Raw genomic sequence first — 25,361 nt, 5'->3', positions numbered from 1 at the left:
CAGAGATTCATACTATAAGAAAGTTTAAATTTGTAAGTTGGTTTTACCCCAGCATTATGTGATGAACTGGCACATATATGCCATAGTATTTTTTGATTGTATAGTTTTTGTTTTGTAAAGGATGATGTATTCTAAGGAAAGTCTATTTTACAAAAATGAAGATTTGCTTAAAAGATAAATTGGGGATTAATATTCACTTTGTCCAAGTATGTGCTTATATAGTGACTTACTGTAGATTCCTTTAAATAGGAAACTTTTCTTTTTTAATTTTCCATTGATTATATGTAAATACAATTTCTACCCAGTTTACTTTGCTTTTATAGGTATTTCAGAATATGCAGGCTTTTATAGGTATTTCAGAATATGCAAGCTTTTATAGGTATTTCAGAATATGCAATAAGAATCAATTTTAAGTATGAAATGTTGAACTTAATAAAATAAAGCCTATTCAAGGAATTTTAGCCATAACAAACTTTATTTGCACTAGTCTCCAGAAAGAAGGAACTGAAACATAAATAGAATTCTAAATAATATAATTGGCTCTTTTGTTTATGTAAAGAAATAGCTGTATCCATATGAAACTGGAGATTGCAAGATATTTATATTTTATAATCTAAATTTTTATTCCTTACTTGTCATTTGACACTTAAAAATATACCATATATTTTAAAAAGAAAACTTCACCAGTATGGTTGCTTAAACTTTTTGCTTAAACCTAAATTCAGTTGAATTTTTGTTATAACATTAATGTTTTGGGTCCAAATAAATTACCCTATTGAAAGTAACATAAAATTTGGGACCTTACCATATCTCAATCTGAAGGAAAAATATTATATTAACTTACTTTAAAGAGTTGAATTGGTGGAATTATAATACCATTGACAGAGTTTAATTCTCTCTAGAAGAAGAAGTTTTCTTCTCTATGGCTGATATGGACATGTCCCATAGTCTCTCTTCTCTTCCACCCCTTGGGGATCCCCCAAATGTGGACCTTGAGCTCTCATTAACTAGTACATATACAAATACCCCAGCAGGATCTCCATTGAGTGCTACTGTGGTAAAGTATTTAATTTTTATTGTTCTATTCTTGAAAAATTGCTTTCAAAATCTGTCCTTTATTCATGCATTTTTAAAAAACCCGTTTATAGCTTCAGCCAACTTGGGGAGGCTTCCTTGATCATCATAAAGAACAACCAGTAAGAGGGTCAGCATTTCCATCCAACCTAGTTCACCCTACATCTCTACAGAAGACTTGTAAGTAAAAATAAGAGATCAGTTGTTCATTTCCACTGAATTTTTTAAAAGATAATATTTTCATTTCTTTTTAAAAAATGCCATTTTAGGGTTTCTTTTGTTTTCTTTCATAAATTTTTTTTTGTCTTAGCCATTTAACAAAGTTCAGAGAGAAAATGAAACAGTTGTTGAACAACCCACTGTAAAATGTTTTAGAATAGTTGCTCATTCATTGTATTTTTTCTGAATTTAAATATTTTTAGTGAAAAAGTACAAAATAAGTTTCATATTATGTTGCAGTTTAGGAGTTTCAATCAACGTCTATTTTTATTTCACTTTTTATACTTTCCTTGAAGGAGAATCTCAGGTTTCTTCTCTGCAAAATTTAATCAAACTAGACACAGATTTAAAGGAAAATTTGGTGAGCAGCTTTTGGTTAATCTCTGACTTTTCCAATACAGTTTTATTAATGCAGCAGCTTTGTTCATGCACTTAGTACATTGTAACATAGTCCTTTGTACTCTAGGTATCAAGGAAGCTGGATATAAAATGCAGAAGGATAACAGTCTATTTTATTTTAATTAACATTATTCAAACTCTTGTGTGATCACTTGTTTTTTGAAGCTGATAAGCAAATAAATGATTAATAATTTTGATATAATGGATTGTCTTTAAGAATTAAATTTTATGTATATAATTTTAACACATGTCTTTCAGCTCACCCATCTAGATCTGTTTCAGTGGATGATTCCAGACCTGAACTTATTTTTAGACTAGCTGTGGGAACCTTTTCAATTTCTGTACTTCACATTGATCCTTTATCTCCACCTGAGACGTCGTTGAATCTTAATCCATTGACACCTTTGGCAATAGCTTTTTTTACCTGTATAGAAAAGATTGATCCAGCAAGATTTTCAGCAGAAGATTTTAAGTCTTTCCGAGGACTATTTGCAGAAGCTTGCTCACATGATCACCTTAGGTAAGCTTTTTTGTATTTATTCATGATCCTTGATAAAGAACCACATAATGGACTTTTGTATCCATCTATCCACCCATCTCCATTTATTCTTCTGATTCACATTTTATCTGTAAATGAGTGGTGTGAGTGAGGTTTTTTTGCAGTGCTACAAAGTTGCTTATAGAATCCCTCAGGTTACTTGAAGGGTAGAACAATCCAGATAGAAATTGTAGAAAATCTGGAGGTTTTTAGATTCTCTTCTCTTTAGCTCCCTACCTTGTTGTTATCAAGTTTCTTTTACCACATTTTTTCATCATCCCAATTGAAAATAATTCTTATGGCCATTGGCATTAGCAGACATGGCAGCAGTAGTGAGAGGAGAATGAACTAATGGGAAGGGACTTGGAAATGATTCAGGTAGGGCAAGAAATGGTACCACAGCTGATCCTGATTCTGGATGCTTCATTTTCAGCTTCTGCTTAAAAAAAAACAAAAAACAAAGCTGTCCAAATATCCAATGATCTTTCATGGGTTGAGTCCTAATAGGTGTGGAGATAATTAAATTTATAAGTATACTATTGTTAACATGCAAATACCATTTAAGAGATAATTAACATGAAAGCGATCAATAACAATTGTTGAGTGATATGCTATTTTATACAATGGTTTTGATGCCTATTAATTTTTTTAGGAAATACTTTTGGCATTTATTAAAAATTAATATGCAAAGTAGTTTGGCACTTATCAGATTAGGATCATAGTATTTATAAACAAACCATCAAAAATTTTTATTCTTTCCATTCTTGACAAGGTTTCTGATATCTGCCAGCAGGAAATATAACAAAAGCAACAGAAACTAGAGGTTTGGGGTGACTAAAATTTTTAAAATATTGCATAATGCTTTTAGAGAATTAAAAAAAGACAAAAGTATTTCATATATACTATAAACTTGAAAGATTTTATCCACTACAGTGTAAATTTTAAAGTGTGGGAGAAGGAAAGGCAGTTTTGGAAAAAATATATATATATCCTGGATTATTTCTTCTCAGCAGGGGACCTAATTTCTTTATCTTATGTAAGAAAATGGGAAATGTGAAGCAGTCTTTCTGGTTAATAACCATTATTTTATATTAGTTATTGCTAACAACTTGAGCCTGTCAAAGTAGGCGGGTAATTGTCATACTTTATTCACATTTATGTACTATTCTTTGAATATTTAAGATACATTGTTTAATCTAGAAGTGAATGAATACTCTTAAATGCTACTTTTTAATAATAGATTTATAGGTACTGGCATCAGAGTATCCTATGAACAAAGACAAAGATCAGCTTCCCGAAACTTCAGTACTGATATGTCCATTGGGCAAATGGAGCTTTTGGAGTGCCTGTTTCCAACGGATTTTCATTCTGTTCCTCCTCATTATACAGAGGTAAATAGTAGATACTTTTTCTTTAGGATTATTCTTTAAATCTGTCTTGCTTTTTTTTTTTTTTTTTTTTTTTTTTATGTTTTTTTTTTTTTTTTTTACATTTTTTTTTTTTTTTTTTTTTTTTTTTTTTTTAACTTTCCCTTCTTTTTTCAAATCAACTGTATGAAAAAAAAAGTTAAAAAGAAAACAAACATACAATAAAAGAACATTTCAAAGAGACCATAGCAAGGGAGTAAGAAAAAGACAACTAACCTAAGATAACTGCTTAACTTCCAACATGTTCCTACTTTACCCCAAGAAAGTTACATACTATAGCAACATTTCAGTGAACTTGTTCCTACTACATCCATCAGAAATTAACAGACCATAGTCATTTCTGGGCATCCCCAGAACGTTAAATAGCTTATCTGTTCTTCTTGGATTATTGTTCCCCCTTCCTTAATTGCTCTCTACTGCTAGTTCCCCTACATTCTACATTATAAACCATTTGTTTTACATTTTTCAAAGTTCACATTAGTGGTAGCATATAATATTTCTCTTTTTGTGCCTGGCTTATTTCGCTCAGCATTATGTCTTCAAGGTTCATCCATGTTGTCATATGTTTCACCAGATCGTTCCTTCTTACTGCCGCGTAGTATTCCATCGTGTGTATATACCACATTTTATTTATCCACTCATCTGTTGATGGACATTTGGGTTGTTTCCATCTCTTGGCAATTGTGAATAATGCTGCTATGAACATTGGCGTGCAGATATCTGTTCGTGTCACTGCTTTCCGATCTTCCGGGTATATCCCGAGAAGTGCAATCGCTGGATCGAATGGTAGCTCTATCTCTAGTTTTCTAAGGAACTGCCAGACTGACTTCCAGAGTGGCTGAACCATTATACAGTCCCACCAACAATGAATAAGAGTTCCAATTTCTCCACATCCCCTCCAGCATTTGTAGTTTCCTGTTTGTTTAATGGCAGCCATTCTAACCGGTGTTAGATGGTATCTCATTGTGGTCTTAATTTGCATCTCTCTAATAGCTAGTGAAGCTGAACATTTTTTCATGTGTTTCTTGGCCATTTGTATTTCCTCTTCAGAGAACTGTCTTTTCATATCTTTTGCCCATTTTATAATTGGGCTGTCTGTACTATTGTCATTGAGTTGTAGGATTTCTTTGTATATGCAACATATCAGTCTTTTGTCAGATACATGGTTTCCAAAAATTTTTTCCCATTGAGTTGGCTGCCTCTTTACCTTTTTGAGAAATTCCTTTGAGGTGCAGAAACTTCTAAGCTTGAGGAGTTCCCATTTATCTATTTTCTCTTTTGTTGCTTGTGCTTTGGGTGTAAAGTCTAGGAAGTGGCCTCCTAATACAAGGTCTTGAAGATGTTTTCCTACATTATCTTCTAGGAGTTTTATGGTACTTTCTTTTATATTGAGATCTTTGGTCCATTTTGAGTTAATTTTTGTGTAGGGGGTGAGGTAGGGGTCCTCTTTCATTCTTTTGGATATGGATATCCAACTCTCCCAGCCCCATTTGTTGAAAAGACCATTATGGCTCAGTTCGGTGACTTTGGGGGCCTTATCAAAGATCAGTCGGCCATAGATCTGAGGGTCTATCTCTGAATTCTCAATTCGATTCCATTGATCTATATGTCTATCTTTGTGCCAGTACCATGCTGTTTTGGCAACTGTGGCTTTATAATAAGCTTCAAAGTCAGGGAGTGTAAGTCCTCCCGCTTCGTTTTTCTTTTTTAAAGTGTCTTTAGCAATTCGAGGCATCTTCCCTTTCCAAATAAATTTGATAACTAGCTTTTCCAAGTCTGCAGAGTAGGTTGTTGGAATTTTGATTGGGATTGCATTGAATCTGTAGATGAGTTTGGGTAGAATTGACATCTTAATGACATTTAGCCTTCCTATCCATGAACATGGAATATTTTTCCATCTTTTAAGGTCCCCTTCTATTTCTTTTAGTAGAGTTATGTAGTTTTCTTTGTATAGGTCTTTTACATCTTTGGTTAAGTTGATTCCTAGGTACTTGATTTTTTTAGTTGCTATTGAAAATGGTATCTTTTTCTTGAGTGTCTCTTCAGTTTGTTCATTTCTAGCATATAGAAACATTACTGACTTATGTGCATTAATCTTGTATCCCGCTACTTTCCTAAATTTGTTTATTAGCTCTAGTAGGTGTATCGTTGATTTCTCAGGGTTTTCTAGATATAAGATCATATCATCTGCAAACAATGACAGTTTTACTTCTTCTTTTCCAATTTGGATGCCTTTTATTTCTTTGTCTTGCCGGATTGCCCTGGCTAGCACTTCCAGCACAATGTTGAATAACAGTGGTGACAGCGGGCATCCTTGTCTTGTTCCTGATCTTAGAGGGAAGGCTTTCAGTCTCTCACCATTGAGTACTATGCTGGCTGTGGGTTTTTCATATATGCTCTTTATCATGTTGAGGAAGTTTCCTTCAATTCCTACCTTTTGAAGTGTTTTTATCAAAAACGGATGTTGGATTTTGTCAAATGCTTTTTCAGCATCTATTGAGATGATCAATTGATTTTTCCCTTTCGAGTTTTTAATGTGTTGTAATACATTGATTGTTTTTCTTATGTTGAACCATCCTTGCATGCCTGGAATGAACCCCACTTGGTCATGGTGTATGATTTTTTTAATGTGTCTTTGGATTCGATTTGCAAGTATTTTGTTGAGGATTTTTGCATCTATATTCATTAGGGAGATTGGCCGGTAGTTTTCCTTTTTTGTAGCATCTTTGCCTGGTTTTGGTATTAGATTGATGTTAGCTTCATAAAATGAGTTAGGTAGTGTTCCATTTTTTTCAATGTTTTGAAAGAGTTTGAGTAAGATTGGTGTCAGTTCTTTCTGGAAAGTTTGGTAGAATTCCCCTGTGAAGCCATCTGGCCCTGGGCATTTATTTGTGGGAAGATTTTTGATGACTGATTGGATCTCTTTGCTTGTGATGGGTTGGTTGAGGTCTTCTATTTCTTCTCTGGTCAGTCTAGGTTGTTCATATGTTTCCAGGAAATTGTCCATTTCTTCTACATTATCCAGTTTGTTGCCATACAGTTGTTCATAATATCCTCTTATAATTTTTTTAATTTCTTCAGGATCTGCAGTTATGTCACCTTTTTCATTCATTATTTTGTTTATATGGGTCTTCTCTCTTTTTGATTTTGTCAGTCTAGCTAGGGGCTTGTCAATCTTGTTGATCTTCTCAAAGAACCAACTTTTGGTGATATTTATCCTTTCTATTGTTTTTTTGTTCTCTATGTCATTTATTTCTGCTTTAATCCTTGTTATTTCTTTTCTTGTACTTGGTTTAGGATTGGTTTGCTGTTCATTTTCTAGCTTCTTCAGTTGATCCATTAGTTCTTTGATTTTGGCTCTTTCTTCCTTTTTAATATATGCGTTTAGTGCTATAAATTTCCCCCTTAGCACTGCTTTTGCTGCATCCCATAGGTTTTGGTATGTTGTGTTCTCATTTTCATTCGTCTCTATATATTTAGCAATTTCTCTTGCTATTTCTTCTTTAACCCACTGATTGTTTAGGAGTGTGTTGTTTAACCTCCAGGTGTTTGTGAATTTTCTAAGTCTCTGATGGTTATTGACTTCTAATTGTATTCCATTGTGGTCAGAGAATGTGCTTTGAATAATTTCAATCTTTTTAAATTTATTGAGGCTTGTTTTATGTCCCAGCATATGATCTATTCTGGAGAAAGTTCCGTGAGCACTAGAAAAGTATGTGTATCCTGTTGATTTGGGATGTAATGTCCTGTAGATGTCTGTTAAATCTAATTCATTTATCAGATTGTTTAGGTTTTCAATTTCCTTATTGGTCTTCTGTCTGGTTGATCTATCTATAGGAGAGAGTGATGTGTTGAGTCTCCCACAATTATTGTGGAAACATCAATTGCTTCCTTTAGTTTTGCCAATGTTTCTCTCATGTATTTTGTGGCACCTTGATTGGGTGCATAGACATTTACGATTGTTATTTCTTCTTGCTGAATTGCCCCTTTTATTAGTATGTAGTGGCCTTCTTTGTCTCTCAAAACATCCCTGCATTTGAAGTCTATTTTATCTGAGATTAATATTGCTACACCTGCTTTCTTTTGGCTGTAGCTTGCATGAAATATTTTTTTCCATCCTTTCACTTTCAGTTTCTTTGTGTCCCTGTGTCTAAGATGAGTCTCTTGTATGCAACATATTGATGGTTCATTTTTTTTGATCCATTCTGCGAATCTATATCTTTTAATTGGGGAGTTTAATCCATTTACATTCAACGTTAAAACCGTGAAGGCATTTCTTGAATCGGCCATCTTATCCTTTGGATTATGTTTGCCATATTTTTCCCTCTCTCTATTAATATCCTTTATTGTACCCATACCGAATCTCTTTAGTACTGAACCTTTCTCCAAGTCTCTCTGTCCTGTCTTTGTTTCTCTGTCTGTAGGGCTCCCTTTAGTATCTCCAGTAGGGCAGGTCTCTTGTTAGCAAATTCTCTCAGCATTTCTTTGTCTGTGAAAAATTTAAGCTCTCCCTCAAATTTGAAGGAGAGCTTTGCTGGATAAAGTATTCTTGGCTGGAAATTCCTCTCACTCAGAATTTTAAATATATCGTGCCACTGCCTTCTCGCCTCCATGGTGGCTGCTGAGTAGTCACTACTTAGTCTTATGCTGTTTCCTTTGTATGTGGTGAATTGCTTTTCTCTTGCTGCTTTCAGAACTTGCTCCTTCTCTTCTATGTTTGACAGTGTGATCAGTATATGTCTCGGAGTGGGTTTTTTTGGATTTATTCTATTTGGAGTTCGCTGAGCATTTATGATTTGTGTATTTATGTTGTTTAGAAGATTTGGGAAGTTTTCCCCAACAATTTCTTTGAATACTCTTCCTAGACCTTTACCCTTTTCTTCCCCTTCTGGGACACCAATGAGTCTTATATTCGGACGTTTCATATTATCTATCATATCCCTGAGGTCCATTTCGATTTTTTCAATTTTTTTCCCCATTCTTTCTTTTATGCTTTCATTTTCCATTCTGTCATCTTCCAGGTCACTGATTCGTTGTTCAACTTCCTCTAGTCTTGTACTATGAGTGTCCAGAATCTTTTTAATTTGGTCAACAGTTTCTTTAATTTCCATAAGATCATCCATTTTTTTATTTAGTCTTGCAATGTCTTCTTTATGCTCTTCTAGGGTCTTCTTGATTTCCTTCATATCCCGTACTATGGTCTCATTGTTCATCTTTAGTTCTTTGAGTAGCTGCTCTAGGTGTGTCTCTTCTGGTCTTTTGATTTGGGTGCTTGGGCTTGGGTTATCCATATCGTCTGGTTTTTTCATATGCTTTATAATTTTCTGTTGTTTTTGGCCTCGTGGCATTTGCTGACCTTGATAGGGTTCTTTTAGGGTTTGTAGACCAGTTGAAGTCCTTATCTCTAATTTATCAGATCTACAGCTTCGTGGAGTACACTTTCTCTAACTAACCAGCAGGTGGCGTCCACGAGCCACCTGTTCTCCACAAGCCAGATCTCCCCTGCTTAGCCTTTTTGGTGAGTGGGGGAGTGAGTCTTGTGGGGCCCAATTGGTGTCCCAAGCTTGCGTGTGTAGTTGGTGTTGCCTGCCCTGTATGTGGGGCGTGTTTCTGGGCAGTCGGGGAGGGGGGGTGGCCCTAACAATCAAATCTCCCTGATGATCCTAGAGTTTTAAAGCTACTGCAATAGTCTAATCCTTCAGTTCAGTCCTGCCACAGTTTGTCTCTGCCACTGACCCACAAGTCTTTGGTATTGGCGTATGGCTCCTGAGACTTGCAAGTGGGCCCCTCTTCCAGGCTGTGCACCCCGGGTCCTCTGTTGAGGGATGACTGTGCTATGTCACAGGTGAGTGCCGTTCCCCCAGGGCAGTTCTGGGCTGCTGGGCTGTGTTGGGAGGCTCCCAGTCTGCTCAAATGATGGCTGAATGGGGCTCTGTTAATTCACACTGCTCCCCCTTCCCAGCTCTGGGACATTCAGCTGAGGTTGCAGGGAAGGCTAATGTCCACGCCCAGTTTTGTGGTGTGTGCCTGTTATTTGAAGCACTTCCGTCACACTGGGTTGTTTGGGGCAGCTCTGGGCTATGGGGCTGGCGATGGGCAGGAGTGTTTCCTGTCCACCAGGATGGTGGCTGTGAGCGGACACCCCCCTTTTCTTGGGAAGTTGTGTTGTTTAGTGAATTTTCTCAGCCACTGGATTATTGCCTTTTGTCTCAGAGCTCTCTTAGTTCTGCTCTTGACTTGACGTGCCCAAATTTCAATTCTTTGAAGCTTTCTGTATTGAGCTTCTTAGAGTAATTGTTTTAGAAAAAGCAAAAAGGATTTAAAAACAAAACAAAAAAAAAAAAAAACGGCCCTCCTCAGAGATCTAATGGGTTATTGAAATGCGAATAGACAAAGCAACCAGGGCCATTAAGGAAAGGTGCCCAGGGCAGAGAGATCAGCCTTGCTTCAGGATTTGCATATGCGCCTCAAGGCCTGATCTCCGCCCTTCCCCTTTCTGTGTTCACCAGAACTCCAAAAATCCTCTGCTTTTATTTTGGAGTTTTTCGTGTTGTTTTTTTTTCTATGCCTGTCTCCTCTCTGCTGGGCTGGCTGCTCTCAGAGTCTCTGGTGTCTGGCCTCAGTCTATCTATGGTTGGAGTTTGAATCAGTAGAATGAGTTTCCGGTAAGAGCAGCCACTGCAATTCTCCCTTCTCCTTCCTGGAGCTGACAGCCCCTCCTCCCCCGGGACTGAGCCTGGCAGGGAGGGGCGCGGGTCCCCTGGCCGCAAAAACTTACAGATTTCGCTGATCTCAGCAGTTCCACGTTTTCATGAGTGTTGTATGAAGTATGCCCAAAGACAGATTGCTCTGTGGTGTCCAGTCCACGCAGTTCCTGGCTTTTTACCTACTTTCCTGGAGGAGTAACTAAAACATACAGCTCACCAGTCTGCCATCTTGCCCCGCCTCTTGTCTTGCTTTTTAAGGATTATATGAGAGCAATGATTTTCTTAAAAATGTATAGGAAGTCGAATAGGAAGGAGTATTATCTTTTTTTGTATTTTTATTTTTTTGAAAGAATTTTAAGTGAGGCATTCAAGGTCATAAGAGTCAGTCAGGATTTGTAATTTAAACTTGACTTGTTTTAGAGTGGCAGACAGGTTATAGGACAGGTGACTTTCATTTCAGTCATTTTCAAAGCACTCAATTTCAGAAGAATTCCACTATTCAATAAAAATTATTTAATGTCTACTCAATGCTAAACTCTGTTCAAGACAAGTGAAATGTCTTTTCATTCATTGTTAATCTGATCCTTTACCTATCCTAAAAGTGTGCCCTAGAGAAACTTTTTAAAGCTGTCAAAGTAACATTTATTACTGTTAATTTGCCCTTGTGTACCGTTTCATTATTTTCAGAGTACTTTTATGGTTATTATTAATTTGCCTGTATGGCGACTTCTTATTTTCAAAACACTTACTTGGACATAAACTTACTTAAATTGTTTCCTACATTTTGCAGATGAGATACTAAGTATCAGAGAAGTTAAGTAACTTGTTTGAGGTTTACATTGATAGTGATGAAAATAAAATGGAAAGCTAGCTTTTGTGACTGTGAAGAGCTCTTCCCACTATAATAACGGCATCTCTGTTAATCATGTGATTAACTATAGTTTAATATCATATATTTAATTTATTTTTACCCTTGTTTTTAAGCTATTAATGTTCCATTCCAAAGAAGGAACTGATTCGCATCCCCCTGTGTGTCTTCAGCTTCATTATAAACACTCTGAGAATAGAGGACCCCAGGTCTGATTTCCTTTTGTTATTATCACTTGCATATTTTCATTTGATAAAAGTATGGTCATAATTCTAAGGTTTTAAACCTAATTCTTTCTCTCTCCTTTTTTTTTTTTTTTCTTTTTGTTTTTTAAGGGCAATCAAGCAAGACTTAGTTCAGTTCCTCAGAAGGCAGAATTACAAATTAAATTAAATCCAGTATTTTGTGAACTGGATATCAGTATTGTGGATAGGTTAAATTCTTTACTTCAACCACAAAAACTTACTACAGTGGAGATGATGGCATCTCACATGTATACTTCATATAATAAGCATATTAGTCTGGTAAGTATTCAGAAAGTCACAAATACTAATACATAGAATACATAATTATAGCTAGCTATCTAGGCTTATGGGATAATTTCTGAGCTTAATTATTCTTCATAGGGTAAATAAGCATATGTTACTGAAACACCATAATTTGTAATAATGGTAACAAGACATCTTTTCTGTCTAGATAGTAGATGAGCTAAATAAATTTTGTTAATAATGAAATTTTATGCAGCCATTTCAAATGATGGTTATGAAGATAGTATAGCAGTCTGAATAGGGCTCGTGATGCAGTATTAATTGAAAAAGTAGAGTATATTATTCCACATAAACTTTTATTACAACTATATGAATAAAATCAATATATAGAAAAAAGAATGGATAGAAATATACCAATTGCTGATGTTGATTGTGTTAGAGTAGTACAATTGGGTTTCCTTTCATTTTCTATATTTATCTGAATTTTATAGGCTGTGATTATAGTATCTTTACAATCTTGTGTATTCGCACATTTAAAAAACTACTGGAATTCCCTATAAAATGTAGCCCACATAAGATAGAATATAATTTTGAAAATTGGAACATAATCTTTAGTATCATGTTATTGAGTGTTACATAATATCACTTTTACTTAGATCTGGTGTCTGTAGTCTTAGCTAAGCAAATCAAATAAGTCAGATTTTCAAGAACTCTATTAGGAATTTGGGGGTTGTGGGAGTAAGAAAAGACGGAGACAATTTTGAATAAAAAGAAAAGGGACAAGATTTTTTATTTTTCTACTTATTTTTTCTTCCCTTAGTGACAGATAGTCACATTAAATTAGCATTCTCTATTTTTTATTGTTACCAATTGCTAGTTACTTTAAGTTCTATGGGGCTAGTGTACACGTTTGCTGATAGCCATAGATGTATTGGGATGATGATTTAATCTCTTGTGTTGTGTTTTTCTGAGAATGGAAGTTAGCATTAGAAAATCCAGATAGGGGAGATAAAAAATAGTCTTGTTAAAAATCCAGGTCTAGCATAAAAAAAGAACTCTCTAATCCAGGAGGTTAGAGTTGGATACAAGAAATCGAGGAATAACTACCTACAGTATACTCAGAACTGAAGCTTTATGTTCCAGTATATTTTAGAGAAAAAAAATTGAAATTGAAATTTATCTGAAGGGCATGCACTTTGACCCTTTTACTATACCATAGCTTTTGGTAAATGGTGCATGTGTGCTTTGGTTTCTAAGGACCATACCTTGGGTTGATCAGAGCCCAGGGTTAGTTATTTAGTGAATATTTATTTAGAACCTATGATGTGCCAAGCTCTGAGCTTAGTACTGGAGATACAAAGACGAGTAAGGGATGAGCCCTTGCATTTGGCATAATTTATCTAATTTGACATTAAAAGTAACATGAATCCTTCAGAATGAATGTTGGGTGTGTGGTGATTTTTAACTGTGTTTAATTTGTTGATAGGTTAATTTACACAATTATTTCACTTTTAATTTATAGTAAGATGCATATGCATGTAAAGCACCTGTGTCTTCATTCTGTACTTTTTTTTTTTTTATGTTTTTACTTTTTATATCAGGGTTTCATTCTGCCACTAGTTCTGATTTTTGCCAGTAGTTGTTGCATTAAAATTTTAGTACACCAAATTAATATGGTAGTATTTAATTGAATTGTATTTTAATGCATTATATCAAATGGAGAAATAGCAATTGTGCATATTGTAATGATTGTATACTAATGTCATTCATGTTTATTTTCTTTAATATTTTGTCATATTTTTGATGTTTTGTGTTTTAGCACAAGGCTTTCAACGAAGTATTTCTAGATGATTCACATAACCCTGCAAATTGTCGGATATCAGTACAAGTTGCCACACCAGCATTAAATCTTTCTGTTCGTTTCCCAATACCCGATCTTCGATCAGATCAAGAAAGAGGACCGTGGTTTAAGAAGTCACTTCAAAAGGAAATCCTTCTTTTAGCATTCACAGATCTAGAATTTAAGACTGAATTTATAGGAGGATCAACCCCAGAACAAACTAAGCTGGAACTTAACTTTAGAGAACTAGTTGGTAAGATTGAATGTGCCTAAAAAAGAGCCAGACTAGATACAAACAACTGCTGCAGAAACTTATAACATGAACAAGTATCTGCCAGTTCACAATATAATAAAATTAAAGAACATTATTTTAGAAAACAATAGTAACAGCTCTTTTCCACAAATATGTGGCATATTTTTTTAATTACTAAGCATGATGATTTATTCACTTTATCAAAATATTTTCTACCATGCTAAGCTTTCCATATACATCTTGCTTCCTTTAATCATCATAAATGCTGTATGATTATTTCCAATTATTTTTATTATTTAATAGGTGAGGAATCTGTAGACTTAGAAGAAGGTATCTTCTGAGATAATGTAGTAAATGGCAGAATGGTAGTAGTAAACGGCTAGAATGATACTAGAACTTGAACTTTCAGCCATAATGCTAATTTCTGATGACTTTGTAAAACAACCCTCCTTTAAGGTTTTCTGTATTACTTTGTTTTTGTCAGCTAGTGGAGAGAATATATAAACAATGAATCAAGTGTATTGAGAGCTCTAGTAGATCTTGACGTTTCCTAAACCATCTGCCTCTGCCACTACATCCCCTCTGCCTACCTCCCTCTCTGGGAATAGGCAGTAAAAGTTTGCCTTCCTTTGTTCTTAGTTTCACATATTTTTAACAATCTTAAAATCTACTATCACTGGTGATTATGATTTCCATAAAGGGCCTTTAGTGACTATCTGATCTTCCCTTATCTCCGGTGGTAAGAAATGTATTACTCTAGAGGAAAGTCATTCTTCATTGTAGAAGGAAAAAAAACCCCACATATATTATGGATAGAGGTAATTCTCATAGTGCTTGCTACAACATAGATATTTAAAATATATAGTTATCTCTGTATTTTTAGTGGTATTAACAGCATGAACTTTTGTTTTTGTGAAGAACAGTCATTAAATAGCACCCACCAAATGGTCACTGCTATATTTACTATTTTATGATTTGCACCTTACATGATACATTGGTACTTAAGAATTTGAGGTTGAGCACAAAACATTTTTAATTTATCTGTTCATCCTTCTACTCACGTTTGCATGAAACAGAAAGAAATGGATAAGTGCCGTAGAACTTGTTGTATTATGTCCCTAATTTAGAGGATCTTTGCTTCTCTAAAGAGGAGCAGTATCTTTTCTTTTAGCACTTCATTTAATGCAGTTCAGTTCGTTAATCTTGTTTTATTAGGGTCATTCCAGGAAGATAAAGGAGAGCCATGTATTAAGTTTTTCCACGTGTCTAGTGGAGTGGATGGAGATGTAACATCTTCAGATGACTTTGACTGGCCACGGTGAGTAAGCAAATGTTTATAATACATAGATTTAATGAGATATTCCTTTAAAAAACTATCATCTTTTTAAATGAACACTTGTAAATTTAAGCTAAAAATATTTGGCCTTGATAAAAGAACCCAAAGGAAGATGGACAAATCAATATATACATGTATTGAGCACTACTCTATGAAAGGTTTATGTTAGGTATTGCGAGAGAAGTAAAAATAAAATGTGTTCTCTGGCTTCAAGTTACCTAGTTTAATTTGAAGGACAAAAGAATAATTAACTATTTTTAAATTAGTTCATAGCTTTAGTAGAAAAGATAGCATAAGGCACCATTTGATTAATGAATTTAAATGAATTTTATAGTCACAGACTGTTTTTCAAATCTGGGGAATTTTGACAAAATATTAATTCTTGGACCCCAACTTGAGATTCTGAGATAGAACCTGGGCGTCAGTGTGTTTTTTAAACATGCTGGATGATTCCACTATGAGGCTGGGCTTTGCAAACCAGTGCTCTGGAATTTCTTAGGTAGAAGAAATCATTCCTTAAACTGAAATTAGATTAACCTGATGATCATAGTGGGCTAGTTTATTTGAAATAATGACCCATTATTTATTGAAAACTGATTATGTAAAGTCAATCCAGGAATTGAAATGGTCTATTTTTGTGCTATTTTTCTGTCTGCCGCCTTTTACAGTGCCCCTTCATGTTTTACACCTATGAGATTCTTAGTACATGCATTTCTCTTAAAGCATGAGTTTTCATCTTAAGAGTTGGATCTACTTCAAGTAAATAATTTAGAAGCACAATTTACATTAGTCTATCTTTAAATTAGGAAAAAGTTTACCCTAGTTTGGAACTAGTGCTAGAACCCACTGGTACCATCTACTTGGGAAAAAAAACTGTATAGATGCAACAAGCTGTTTTGTTTGAGGGTTTCATGCTTCATTATATAAAAATGACTTGAAATTGTGATGAAAGTGAAAATAAAATGTCTGTGCTAGAGATGCACTGCGGAGGATTAGGAAAGGAATGCAATTACCTGAAACAAAAGCTAATGTATTAACTCAGTGATCTTTAGGGTTTGTAGCTATGAAACAACAACAAACAACCCTTTATTATTGAAATTTCTGAAGAAAAACATAACTTTTTTGTTGCAGTTCTGAAACTCTATCCCCCAGCCTCTCCTATTCCATTTGAACAATTTATGTAACTTGTGATTTCTTAGTTATGCAAGTATGCCATTATAGCAGAACAGACTACATGTTGGAGGATTTGGTATAGTGGCAATAAGTGAAATTCTTTGGTAGAATTTGCTGGTTGTAAATGAAATTTAAAAATAACCTTTTTTGCCTTCAGAAGGTCACATTTTCACTTAACCAAGTATAAACTGTTAACACCCTTCTTTTATTTACTTATATAACATGTTTCATCAATTTCACACATTGTAAGTTTACTTCATGCTTCGAATTGGGTTACATTAGACATAATTAGACTTGATTAGAGAAACTGAATCCTATTATTGATTTAATCAACTGTCTGTATTAATTTGTGTAAAAGTTACAGTTTTGCTGTTTACTCTTTGAACTTGATGTTTTTTGTGTCCTTGCTGTCAGAATTGTACTGAAAATAAACCCACCGGCCATGCGTTCCATTTTGGAGAGAATAGCAGCTGAGGAGGAGGAGGAGAATGGCGGCCACTATCAGGAGGAAGAAGAAGGAGGTGCTCATTCCCTGAAAGATGTCTGTGACCTGAGAAGACCAGCCCCGTCTCCTTTTTCATCTCGCAGAGTAATGTTTGAAAATGAACAGGTAAAATAAAATTGTGAACAAGCAACAAAGGAATAATATTGTCCTCTCAATATAGCAGTTGTTTTCATTCTTTTTCCTTTTAAAAATAGTTTGTACACTCTTTTTATTAGGTTTTTAACTCCAAGATTGAATGATATCCATTTTCTTGATGTTTCTTTTCCCCATTTAAAATATACATGCTTATTTATTTGCTCACACACCGAGTCCTATGGGTAGGTTAAGAAGATGCTACTACTATTCTAATCATAAAATGGTTATGTGATGCCTTTTTTTGCACTGAACTATTATGTTTTAGATGGTGATGCCAGGAGACCCTGTAGAAATGACAGAGTTTCAGGATAAAGCAATCAGCAATTCTCACTATGTGCTGGAACTTACATTACCAAATATCCATGTAACACTACCTAATAAAAACTTTTATGAGAAGCTTTATAATAGGTGAGTTTAAAAAATATTTAGTTGAATCTTTTGAATTTGAGTAACTGGCTCTTGGCCTCCTCACCTCCCTGTTTCCCTTCTTCCCCCATTTATTTCCTTGCTTTAATATTATCTGCTCTCAGTGTACTTTTGTATGGTGATGATTTTAGAAGTACTACTGTTATGATACGCTATTGTCATAGCAGAGTTTCCTAACCAGTTTGTCTGGCAACTAGGTTTCTGGTGTGCGAGATACTTATTTCTTTAGCCCTCAGGTTGGCTGGGTGCTGTCCATCAGCTTACCGCAGGGCACCAAGCAAGCATTCTCTCTTCTCTGTGTGCAATGACTTGAAGAGTTAGGAGACTGCAGTTTTTACTTACAGCTTTTATGCTGTGATCTCAGCCATGCCACCCATTCCAGGCTGGTGTACAATGTGTGGACAGTCACAGTTGTCCCCCAGCAGTTGTTCCAGACTATTTACTAGTTGTTCCTGGCTATTTACTCGTTGCTCTAGAGAACTAACTACATTCCACACCTCTCTATGCCACCATCTTGCCCCCTCTGGCCTGTATCTCTTTCACATAGTGATGCTTCCAAAGAGAGGCCTTTCGGGAGGGTCTACTGAGATGAAGTCATAGTACCCAGACCTGGGTTATACTTTGGAGGATTTCAGGAGCTCAGGAATTGGCCTGGGACAAGTGGCTTCTCACAGGAAGGGTCCAAGGTTCCACCATAGCTTGGACCTTGATTGGTGTTCACACTAGGCTTTGTGATGAAGCTGTGCTTTTGGCAGACCTTTCATCTGAGCCATCCACTCATCCATTTATCATCAAAAGGAAGTGTGTGCTATGAAACCCCTGTCCTGGGCAATATAAAGATGATCAATGTACAATCCCTGACTTTGAAGGGCTTACAGTCTAGGAAGGAGAAACAAGAAAATGTTATAAATGCTTGAAATATGTATGTATGACTGACATGTTTTGGGTCCAAATGTTTAAAAAAAAAAAGGCTTCATAGAGGACATTGTACAGTTTGAGTTGCCTTGAAAACTTAGTGAGTGGGTGAGGGCAGAGGCTAGGATAGAAGAGCATCTGAGTAGTGACTATTATTTCTTTGAAAAAGTAGGTGTGGTACTGGTCTAGCTGTGACATTTGTCACCCCATTGGTCACCGTGTATTGACTTGGCTGTTCTAGCTGGTTAGAAGAGTCTCTCTTTATTGCCTGTTCTGTATGCGTCCTTCTCGTACATTCTTCCCAAAGAAGCTGCTTTCTCTTGAAGAGAAAAAAAGCAGGTATCTCTAGAGAAAGTGAATAAAGGAAGAGAACTGAATTGGGAGCTGGATGTAATCTCAATTCTGCTTCCAGCTCTCTTTCTAATTAACTATGTATCATTGAACAGGTTACTTAACGTTGAAGAGGCAGTTTCCTCAAGAGTAAAGTGAGAGTAATGGTTCGCCCCTGGCTGCCCCATGGGATTGATGGGAGAGTCAAATGAGATGAAGCATGATCTATTCTAGTTGACAAAGTGCTCTCTTCTGTGTGAACAGTCGTCTTTTTGTTCTTTATTGGTGTTTTTTTTTTTTTTTTTAATTAGCTTCTTCCTTTAAAGTGCATTTAGATGTATAATATGAGTTATAATATGATTCATATAACACAGGTAAAACTAAGCAAGTGTCTAACTGGGTATCTGCTTATACAAATTCCTTTCTCGCTGTCCTGTATTATAGCTATATCAGTTATTTTCCCACTGAAAGAACCTTAACTGTTGGCTGATTTTTTTTTTTTTAATTCTTTTGTAGGATCTAATTTCCATTTCACCATTTAAAAAATAGTTCATGTGATTTTTAGAGGGATGTTCATTAGTTTTCTCTTGGTTGAAATAGAAATTATATACTTATTATTCAACTTTTGTCTTTATAGGATCTTTAATGACTTATTACTGTGGGAACCAACAGCTCCTTCCCCAGTGGAGACATTTGAAAATATTTCATATGGTATTGGGCTTTCAGTAGCCAGTCAGCTGATTAATACCTTCAATAAAGATAGTTTTAGTCCATTTAAATCTACAGTTCACTATGGTAATATATTTTAAATTTGTTTTGAATTACAATGCTTGGTTTATTTATAATCAAAGTAGTAACTTTTAAATTGTGGATTTAAAAATGTTTCTTTGACTGTGTTTTCCATTTGTAACTATATTTAGTAATTTCTTTTAGTAATTTGCAAGAATATTTCCCTACTTCTTTCCATTTATCAAGAATGTCATTATCACTTAAATATGTTATCTGTATTGTGAGAATATACCCATTATCTGAAGTTTAGTGCTAAAGAGAAAAATGTAGAAAGTTCATTTTTGTTGTCACGCCAAATTCTTTGTAAAAATAAGCAGGTTATATATATGAATATATGTTTCAGTGACAATTTTTAAGTTGCTATTTTATTTTAATAAGCTCTCAGAACCATGCAGTTGTGATGCTTATTTCTCATAGATGAGGAAAGTGGATCTGAGGAGGAGACTTTGCAGTATTTTTCTACCATGGATCCCAACTATCGTTCCCGAAGGAAAAAAAAATTGGACTCTCAGAACAAGAACTCCCAGAGTTTTCTCTCAGTTCTTTTGAATATTAATCATGGATTGATGGCAGTGTTCACAGATGTAAAGGTACAGATTTACAAATCCTGTTTTTCAAATGTATCTTATTTCATGTAAGTCCACCGTAACGTACATTTAGTGATTGGGATAGTTTGAGGTTGCTTTGGTGAATGATGAAGACCAGTGTTCCGAGGCACACCACGATGACAGCAGCTTTGGTAATTTAGCTTTCATGGCACATCAAAAGACAAACATTGTGTAGACTTTCTTTTGGAAAACAGGTGCTGGTTTTGCTCCTGGGGGTAATGACCAATAATTTATTATGAAGTAGATTAAATATAGAGATTCCTTTGGCAGAAAAATCCCAAGTGGCATTTATTTATACAGTTTTTAGTTCCAGCATATTGGGTAGTTCAGTAATCAGTGGGCTTTGCTGCAATGTGGGAGGTTTTCCTAAGCTAAAGCTAGAAAGAGCATTCTAAAGAACATTCTGCATTTAAATAATGACTTCTTTGTTTCTCTGATCTTTTATTTAGGAAGATAATGGAGATCTTTTGGAAAACAAGCATGGTGAATTCTGGTTAGAATTTAGTAGTGGTTCAATATTTTGTGTGACAAAATATGAGGGTTTTGATGACAAGCACTATATCTGCCTTCATTGTAGCACTTTCAGTTTATACCACAAAGGTAAGACCAACGTGAACTGCATGTGTTTTGTTCACTTCTGTTTAAATGTGTTTAAATTTTTTGTTTAATAAAAGAAAATCTGTTGGGAACAGAACACTGATATTAGAAATAATTTTCTGTGGAGTCATCTGATTCCACTGACAATGCATGCTTACTGTAAATTAGAACTTGACTTTCTTTTTGTTTGTTTGTGACAACTTTATTGATATGTAATTCACATACCATACATTCACTTAAAGTGTGCATTTCAATGCTTTTTAAAGTATATATCCACAGAATTGTACAACCATCACCGCTATCAATTTTAGAACCTTTTTTTTTTTTTTTTTTTTTACCCCGAAGCAAAACTGTACTCTTTAGCCATCACCCCCCCCAATTTCAACATCCTTTCTAGCTCTAGGCAACCACCAATCTACATTCTGTCTCTGTGGATTTGCCTATTCTGGATGATTCATATAAATGGAATCATATAGTATGAGATCATGAGATTTTTTTGTGACTGGCTTTTCACTTAGCCTAATGTTTTCAAGGTTCATCCAAACTCTATCAATACTTCATTTCTTTTTATTTCTGAATAGTATTCCATTACATAGACATACCACTTTTTATTTATCTATTGATAGTTGATGGGACTTTACATTCTTTATTCTTCATTGAGGAATATTTCCTTTTGGTATCAGATACATAACTTATTTACTGAGCACATTCCCTGCATTACCTTCTGAATAGGTATGAAATGCTTGCACATTTTTAATGTTTGTCAGATTTTCCTATTTAAGTGTAATTTTCCTAGTGTTTCAGAATCTTTTGTGTGTGTGTGTATATATATATATATATATATATATATATATATATAAAAATTTTTTTTTTTTTTTTAATTTGTGCTCTGTCCATCATACCAACATTAGCAGAAAGGCATGGAACATTAATGCCAAGCTGCTTCTTGGTCATTTCGACTCTAAGATTGTTATGTTCAGTGAAAGTACTTAGGTTTTGATTTATGTCCATGAACTAATTTTAAGTAATCATTTTGTTAATATTTTCACCTCAATGTGGATCTAGGCATAGTGGATGGAATGATTCTTCCTACAGAAACACGACTGCCCAGCTCAACCTGTCCACATTGGTTGGAACCTACTATTTATTCCTCTGAAGAAGATGGTCTCCGTAGAGCTTCTTCAGATGGTGTTGGAGGAGACAGTTTGAATATGCTCTCTGTTGCAGTTAAAATATTGTCTGATAAGTCAGAGTCCAATACAAAGGTTTGTGTTTTATAGTTTTATACCATTAAGTACTTACTGTTCACTTGATTGCTAGCTAAATATGATTGCATAAAAGGGAACACAACTATTTTCTTAGAAAATATTTCAAATTATAGGATTATGTAGGTGGTAAATGTAATTCTTTATGGTATTCTGTATAGGAATTTCTCATTGCTGTAGGACTGAAAGGAGCCACTCTCCAGCACAGAATGCTTCCTTCAGGACTCAGCTGGCATGAGCAGGTAAGATTGCTGTTATGTATATATCAGTTGCTTTTTTTTTTTTTTCATTAATATAAACATAACATGTATATTGAAAAGTTCACAAATTATAAATCTACAGCTCAGTGAATTATCATGAACTGAACACTCCTTTGCAACCACCTCTGAGGTTAAGAAATGGAACATTATTAACACCTCAGATTATAATTGATTTTTGACCTTAAAGTTTGGTCTCTAAACATTTCAAAGAGAGTCTTTAGGTCACAAAGGGAAGGAACTCTGTCCCAGGACCTGCAGAGTCTTGGCATAGAGGAGGAAGAAATGTGTTGAATTGCATTTAAGCAGAAGTTCTTTGAGTATTGTCATTTCAGTATTATTCCTTAAGCCAAACATGGTACTGTTTTGCAATGTTCGTAAGAATTTCTGTAATTAATTTCCATTTTAATTATTCTGTATCGCTAATGAAACACTGTTACTTTTCAGAGGAAACTTTGGGTAAGAAATTAACTCTTTATGTTTGAATGAAAACTAGAGCACTATGGTTCTTTTTCATGTTCCTTAGTGCTGGGAAATTAATAAATTAATAAATTATTTAAAAAGTTGAATGCTTTCAAAATGCTTTTCTCGTGGAAGCATTTTGGAACCATGGGGAGGTGTGTGTGTGTGTGTGTGTGTGTGTTAGGAGTAGAGAGATGGTTAGTATGAATAGTGACCTGCCTGTAGGGGAGAGATTTAGCCTTTTTTTAAAAGTTACCATTCCTTTACTAATAGCCATATCCTCTTATCCAAGCTATTCAGTTTTAATTCTCAGGTGATTCTTCATCTCTTCTTCATTTTTATGAAAGAAATTAATTCTTGAGATTTTTAGCTTGCCTTTAAAACTGCTGATAAACTTTATTTTCATAGTTTAAACCTTACTTGCTTGGATTAGAAATATGAGAATAGATGTCGAAAGGGACTAGTTTTCAGACTGAGCTAGATAAAAATTAAGGAGGAAGAACTTCCCCCACAGTGGGTTTCATAGAGAACCAGATTGGTGGTTTTAAGCAGTTTTCACTTTTCTCAGGAATTATTCCAAGCAATATAATGTAAAAGTATGTTAACATACTTCGTTATTAGTTTCATAAGAAAGGATTTTCTAAGGGTTCTGTAGCATTACAGTTGTTGAATGGGCCTCTTCATTTCAAATTCTAGTTTTGCAAATACTTTTTGAAAGGAATTCCTTCAAAATGGTGGGGTTTTTTTTCCTTTTAGCATTAGGATTTTCCAATTAATGGTTGTTTTTTTTTCTGTGAGTTAGTTTGTTTTACATTGATATCAAGGATATCATATCAAAACTTTTTTTTTCTTCTAAAGCAGGGCATTTTGTATTTTTGTGATTATAGATTTTATATTTCTTGAATATTGCTGATGAACCTGTTTTGGGATATAATCCTCCAACTTCATTTACTACTTTTCATGTTCATCTCTGGAGCTGTGCACTTGATTATAGGTAAGTTCATGAAATGGAACAGAATAAAATTTTATTTTATCTACTAAGATTTAAAAAAAATACTTGATTCACTAGAGTTAAGTTTCAAAATGCTTTTTAGAGAGAATTTGTATTGTGTCAGGTTGACCTTCTGTTGTTTCTTTTTGGTATTAGGCCTCTTTATTTGCCAATCCGATCTCTTCTTACTGTTGAAACATTCAGCGTATCTAGTAGTGTTGCATTGGATAAATCTTCTTCTACTCTCAGGTACCTGTGTAAATGTCATTGTAGACCAAATGTAGTTGTTTCACAAACTATTAACTGATGTTTACCTAAACCATCTTTTAAAAGTCATAACCTTTTTTTAAAAGTTGCCATTCCTTTACTAATAGTCATATCCTCTTATCCAAGCTATTCATTTTTAATTCTCAGGTGATTCTTCATCTCTTCTTCATTTTTATGAAAGAAAGAAATTCTTGAGATTTTTAGCTTGCCTTTAAAACTGCTGATAAACTTTGCTTTCATAGTTTAAACCTTATGAGTCTGAGCATCTATTAAAAAAGAAAAACCTACCTAAAATTTAGAATTAATTTGATCTTATTCTTTGTACCATTTAAATATTCCTAGCATTTATAGACAGTGAATTTTAAAGAAATTAGATGACAATTTTAAATTAGAAGCTCCATGTGATTTTGATGATGTTCATGTCACAAAGAAAACGATGATGTTCATGTCACAAAGAAAACGATGCTGTTAAGTATAATGATCCTGTGGTATATGTTCAGAGTGTGTTTTTTATCTTTTTTTCTCAGAATAATATTGGATGAAGCTGCTTTACATTTGTCTGACAAGTGTAATACTGTCACCGTAAATTTGAATAGAGGTAAGAGTAAAATCTGGAATAGGTGAACGCTGTTTTATTTTTTGTGTGAATGTTTTAAAACATTTTAATTCTGGAAAAATGTCACTCAAGTAAGAACTTATTAAAATAATTTGAAGTTGTAATGTTCTTATAAAATCAGTTAGGTGTATCAAATTATATATATTCAATATATTTATTTAAAATGAGCAAAACATTTTTTATTAACTTAAATATAGTGAATCATAGGAGTTTTGTAGGAAGAATTATATTTGTATTACATTATAAATATTTGTAGCATTATCAGGACTGAATTTTAAAGAAATGCTAGTTTTACTAGGTGTTGGTAAAGCATTTGTTGAAAATACTACTCAGATGTTTTATTAATTACTTTTAAAATTTTAGACTATGTTCGTGTGATGGATATAGGGCTTTTGGAACTAACCATAACTGCAGTGAAGTCTGATTCTGACAGAGAACAAGTAAGTTGTTAAAAATAAATAGAAATCTTTATTTTAGACATATTTTTTGGTATATTAAAAATATTGATTTTATTGTGAAATTATTTTTCACTTACCCAATTTTGGTGAAAAAATAAAATATTTAAAAAATGATTAAGCTATAAATACATTTTTTTCTGTGGCAAGACAAATTACTGTATATTTTCTTTAGTGTGAATCTGAATAAAAAAATAGAATTTTTTTAGAAAATGTTTTCATCCTCTTTTTCCTATGTCTTACCCAGTCTGAGCCCCATTTTGAGTTACACTGTTCCAGTGATGTTGTTCATATCAGAACATGCTCAGATTCTTGTGCTGCATTAATGAATCTTATTCAGTACATTGCAAGCTATGGTGACCTACATGCTCCTAACAAGGCAGAAATGAAGCCTGGAACCCCTCAAAGAAGAACAAAGGTA

At 34.4% G+C, this 25,361-nt stretch overlaps 1 protein-coding gene across 3 annotated transcripts in view; it reads left to right on the top strand.

Moving 5' to 3' along the window:
• The window catches only part of ATG2B (autophagy related 2B), a 121,943-nt gene that overhangs the window by 58,788 nt on the left and 37,794 nt on the right, over window positions 1–25,361 (top strand). For all 3 annotated transcript variants that reach the window (XM_037831908.1, XM_037831907.1, XM_037831909.1), the window contains exons 9-28: window positions 903–1,057; window positions 1,149–1,254; window positions 1,951–2,212; window positions 3,471–3,621; window positions 11,349–11,441; window positions 11,568–11,756; window positions 13,540–13,813; window positions 15,029–15,131; window positions 16,737–16,932; window positions 17,228–17,370; window positions 19,271–19,428; window positions 19,840–20,012; window positions 20,480–20,630; window positions 21,693–21,892; window positions 22,054–22,134; window positions 23,499–23,605; window positions 23,759–23,851; window positions 24,397–24,467; window positions 24,849–24,925; window positions 25,188–25,358. In XM_037831908.1, coding sequence (XP_037687836.1) covers window positions 903–1,057; window positions 1,149–1,254; window positions 1,951–2,212; window positions 3,471–3,621; window positions 11,349–11,441; window positions 11,568–11,756; window positions 13,540–13,813; window positions 15,029–15,131; window positions 16,737–16,932; window positions 17,228–17,370; window positions 19,271–19,428; window positions 19,840–20,012; window positions 20,480–20,630; window positions 21,693–21,892; window positions 22,054–22,134; window positions 23,499–23,605; window positions 23,759–23,851; window positions 24,397–24,467; window positions 24,849–24,925; window positions 25,188–25,358 — 2,954 coding nt within the window. The remainder of the gene's footprint in view (window positions 1–902; window positions 1,058–1,148; window positions 1,255–1,950; window positions 2,213–3,470; window positions 3,622–11,348; window positions 11,442–11,567; window positions 11,757–13,539; window positions 13,814–15,028; window positions 15,132–16,736; window positions 16,933–17,227; window positions 17,371–19,270; window positions 19,429–19,839; window positions 20,013–20,479; window positions 20,631–21,692; window positions 21,893–22,053; window positions 22,135–23,498; window positions 23,606–23,758; window positions 23,852–24,396; window positions 24,468–24,848; window positions 24,926–25,187; window positions 25,359–25,361) is intronic.

This window comes from Choloepus didactylus, chromosome 4 (genome assembly GCF_015220235.1).
Source record: "Choloepus didactylus isolate mChoDid1 chromosome 4, mChoDid1.pri, whole genome shotgun sequence".
Taxonomy (NCBI): Eukaryota; Metazoa; Chordata; class Mammalia; order Pilosa; family Megalonychidae; genus Choloepus; species Choloepus didactylus.
Note: the sequence above shows the minus strand (reverse complement) of the source record. Positions and strands in the feature narration are given on the sequence as shown.